We start from the raw sequence: 3,443 nt of genomic DNA on the forward strand, positions 1-3,443 counted from the left end.
TAAGGACGATATCAATAACTAATATTAATAGCACAGCTTCATCATGCTTACTTCATGACGTGTACACAATCAAAATTGACCAAACCCTGACGTCCCAGTGTTGCTCATTAAGCTTAGTTTGTGAAGGTAACGTTACTGGTATTGTGTGGCCTACTGTATGACGACAACCTGTCGACAAGGAAACTGTTTGTTTTTGAAATAACCAAACACCGTTTGAAGAACGCTTATTTTGACTCGAACAATTGATGCATCCAAACGATTGTACAGTACTGATCTGATAATAATACTACCAGTATTGTCATTTGCAAAATCACCCTAACGTAAACAATCAATTTAAGAGCTTCAATCAATTTAAGACAAAATGTACATGAGCCAATGAAAAGACGTGAAATTTCCTTGAGCCAATGAAACGAGGCGAAATAACCTAACCACACAATTTATATGCAAAGTGGTATACATTATTCAAGATATAAATATGCGTCCTAAATTGATTGTTAAAATGAGATCAAACTTGCTTGGTTTTTGTTGATTTAGTCATTGGAAATACATCGAAACCCAATATAATTGATATGAGGTTGTTCCCCATTAATTCAGCTACAATCTCCAAGTTTCAGAGGTCGAAAATGTTGAATGAGGGGGGAGCTTTGGAAGTTCTCCCCAGCCGCCTTCCTCAGATGCGTCTTAAATTGATTGTTTACGTTATTAATAATGCCATCAAACGCTGATGTGTGAGATTCCTGTTAATATATAGCAAGCACTATGTGGCTGGACGTAACGTTACTGTACTGTACTTTGAAACCTGCATGTAGTGGTCCTAGCTCGGTCCTAATAAGCACTGGTAAACTTCGACTCATCGATGCCTAGGACCTGCGTCAACCCGAGATATATGCACTTGTGTCAATAGTACAACATTGATCTCTAACAGTAGACGCTCAAGGCCACATGAGGTCAACGCACTGGTCAATCCGACATAAGCCAGTATATATTATATATATATGCCGGCGAAGGCGATCACAGGTATCAAGCATGACAAAAAGGCAAGATTAATATTAACGTTAAGGCATGTATGTCGTCACGCATTCACGGGGGAGACGCAGCCCCGCAGGTCGCCTTGGATGGCCAACTTGTCCAGCTCGAGCATCGGCACCGCGGCGTGCTTGACGTTGGTTTTGAGTTGTTTTCGAAGGATCACGGGGGTGAACGTGCATTCGCGCAGGTCCTGCGCTTCCTTGAGGTTGGCCCGGCGTTGCCATCGGTTTTGAAAGTAATGGGGCTGGTATAAGCGGGTGACGACAGGGTTCATGTCCTTGGCCGATCCATCTGCCTTCAACGAGCGACTACGAAAGGTCGTTTTCGATGTAACCCCCGATGGATATGACGAAGACGGCGTCGCCGTCGGCGCTTTGAAGTCAAAACCCGATCCTCCTTCTTCGATCAACTTTACTTTCGTGGCGCTGTCCAATTTGTCAAACACGAGCAAGGCTTTTTTCTATGACAATAATGTCAATGTTTAGATTTTTCGTCTCAAAATGATACATATAATGAATGCTAACGTTACCGTATCGACTGCATGAAACGCCCAAAAACATTTGCGCGAAGCCGCTCGCACGTCGCCATTGGCATCGCATAGTGCTGGTAACAACACTTTGGAGATTTGGTCGGGCACGCCATGGCTACGATACACAAAATATCGTGAAAACGTGAAAAAACAATTGTGATTTTTGAACCCAAACGTACCGACTCATAGACCTCGGATTCCACTGATTGCAGGTTAGTGTCATGTATTCCATCGCGTGCTTTCGCAAGCTGGCGTTACGGCTCGCACATGCCTCCACAAGTCTATTATACACCACGTCAATACGTGAAATGCTTCATCTTTCAAGAGACAATCATTCACTCGTACTTTGGAATAGCAGCGTAATGTCCAATACGAGAGCTCTTGAGCACGCTTTGGATGCACGAGTCAGCTGCCGATGCAATCACCTAATTGAATGATCAACAATAGTTCGTACATAGAATGGGAATATAGCCACGTTTCCTAGTAATACGAACCTCAATCGTGATCCCAAGGGCTTTGAGTAGCGATGTCAAGAACACGTCTACTAACGGACCGAACGCCGCATCTTTCATATTGTTGGCCAAAATGGAAATCGTCAACGAAGCCTCCTTGGACACACTGGACCGAATGTCAGCCACTTGCTCGGCAACGAGATCTCGTAGTTGGTGGATCCCGTTCACAAACTCAGGGGAACTGTGGGCTTTTTCACTTTTGGCCCATGCTTGAATCAACTGCAAGGCCTACGCAAGTGCACACTTGTAAGGGCATACAGTATTAGTACAATTGTGTACAATATACTTGAATTCGCTTCATCCAGTCCACGTGATTTTGAAGGCTGCTTTCAATCGCCTTGACGTTGTATGGCCCCTTTGATTTCAACATTGCGCTCGAATTAGGGCATAACAAGGTTATTGCGAAGAAGAGATATCCACGTTGGGGTCTTACGTCTTGAACAGCCATGATGATTGTGTTGCTGCTGACGTTCCAAGGGGAGTTGCGCACTGCCGACTTCCACTTGGCGGTCGGATCTATTTTTAGATTCGTAGCATCGTGCTGCGGCTTTTGATTGACCAGTCGAACATTCGAATTTCAATGCCGTTGAAAATCCAGGCTTTATAGTTAACTGTAAATTACTCCGGAGCACTGTAACGGTAAGTTACTTATTGGTGATTGAAAGCGGATTTGAACAATTCGGAGGAAGGGGGAAAATTTCGACCGACGTTGGATGCTTGATGAAGGAGATTATGCGTTCACACTCAACGCTCAAACAACAAGTGGAAACGTTATCTTACTGCGCCCGATACAGTAGGACAGTACTACTACAGTACGTAGTATTAATATTGTGCTTTTCACTCGTTTTGGCTATTCACACTATAAACCTGGGTGTTTGTTGCATCGACCTCAGTGTTTAGATAATCCGTGCCCTCAATATGCCCTACACTGGAAATGCAATGAATGACATCAGGGCTGGAAAGTTCACTGTGGAATGGATCGATTAACACTGTTCGCTTCGCGTTAGCTGTACAGCACTACTAAAGCTTGAGGATAAAATATTGCCACATAAGAATTGCTGAGGACCACATAGGAATTGCTGAGAGCCACATAAGAATTGCTGAATCGCACATAATTTCTGCTGAACGACACATGAGATTTGCTGAATTGAATATACAGTATGTTACACAGCGAGATCCACTTCGGCAGACATTAGGGGGAGTCAATATAGAAACCAAACTGCTTTTCGTTTTGAAAACTGCTTTTCGCGTTTTGCTTTTCGTCACGAAAAGCAAAAGCACCTCGCGAGCAGCTTTTCAAAAACGAAAAGTGAAAAGCAGAATGTAAGCCAATCAGCGTGAAGATAGTGATAGCCAATCAAGATGCACATAAT

The 3,443-nt window shown here is 43.6% G+C and overlaps 1 protein-coding gene across 1 annotated transcript; it reads right to left on the reverse strand.

Annotated features, from left to right (window-relative positions):
• Window positions 1-1,024: 1,024 nt before the first annotated feature.
• H257_12949 (hypothetical protein) lies at window positions 1,025-2,552 on the reverse strand. The gene is made up of 7 exons (XM_009840352.1): window positions 2,504-2,552; window positions 2,357-2,425; window positions 2,053-2,298; window positions 1,904-1,983; window positions 1,738-1,839; window positions 1,559-1,673; window positions 1,025-1,489 (listed from the first exon to the last, which is right to left on the reverse strand). Exons 1-7 carry the CDS (start codon window positions 2,516-2,518, stop codon window positions 1,073-1,075), a joined length of 1,044 nt encoding a protein of 347 aa, XP_009838654.1. The 5' UTR covers window positions 2,519-2,552; the 3' UTR covers window positions 1,025-1,072.
• Window positions 2,553-3,443: the final 891 nt, after the last annotated feature.

Source organism: Aphanomyces astaci (genome assembly GCF_000520075.1).
Source record: "Aphanomyces astaci strain APO3 unplaced genomic scaffold supercont1.44, whole genome shotgun sequence".
Taxonomy (NCBI): domain Eukaryota; phylum Oomycota; class Saprolegniomycetes; order Saprolegniales; family Verrucalvaceae; genus Aphanomyces; species Aphanomyces astaci.

Bases quoted from the DNA above. Each gene is read 5' to 3' on its own strand.
- H257_12949 (XM_009840352.1), bottom strand. The intron at 1,840-1,903 runs GTACGAGTGAAT...GGTGTATAATAG, and splicing joins CATTACGCTGCTATTCCAAA to ACTTGTGGAGGCATGTGCGA. The intron at 1,490-1,558 runs GTAACGTTAGCA...TTATTGTCATAG, and splicing joins CGTTTCATGCAGTCGATACG to AAAAAAGCCTTGCTCGTGTT.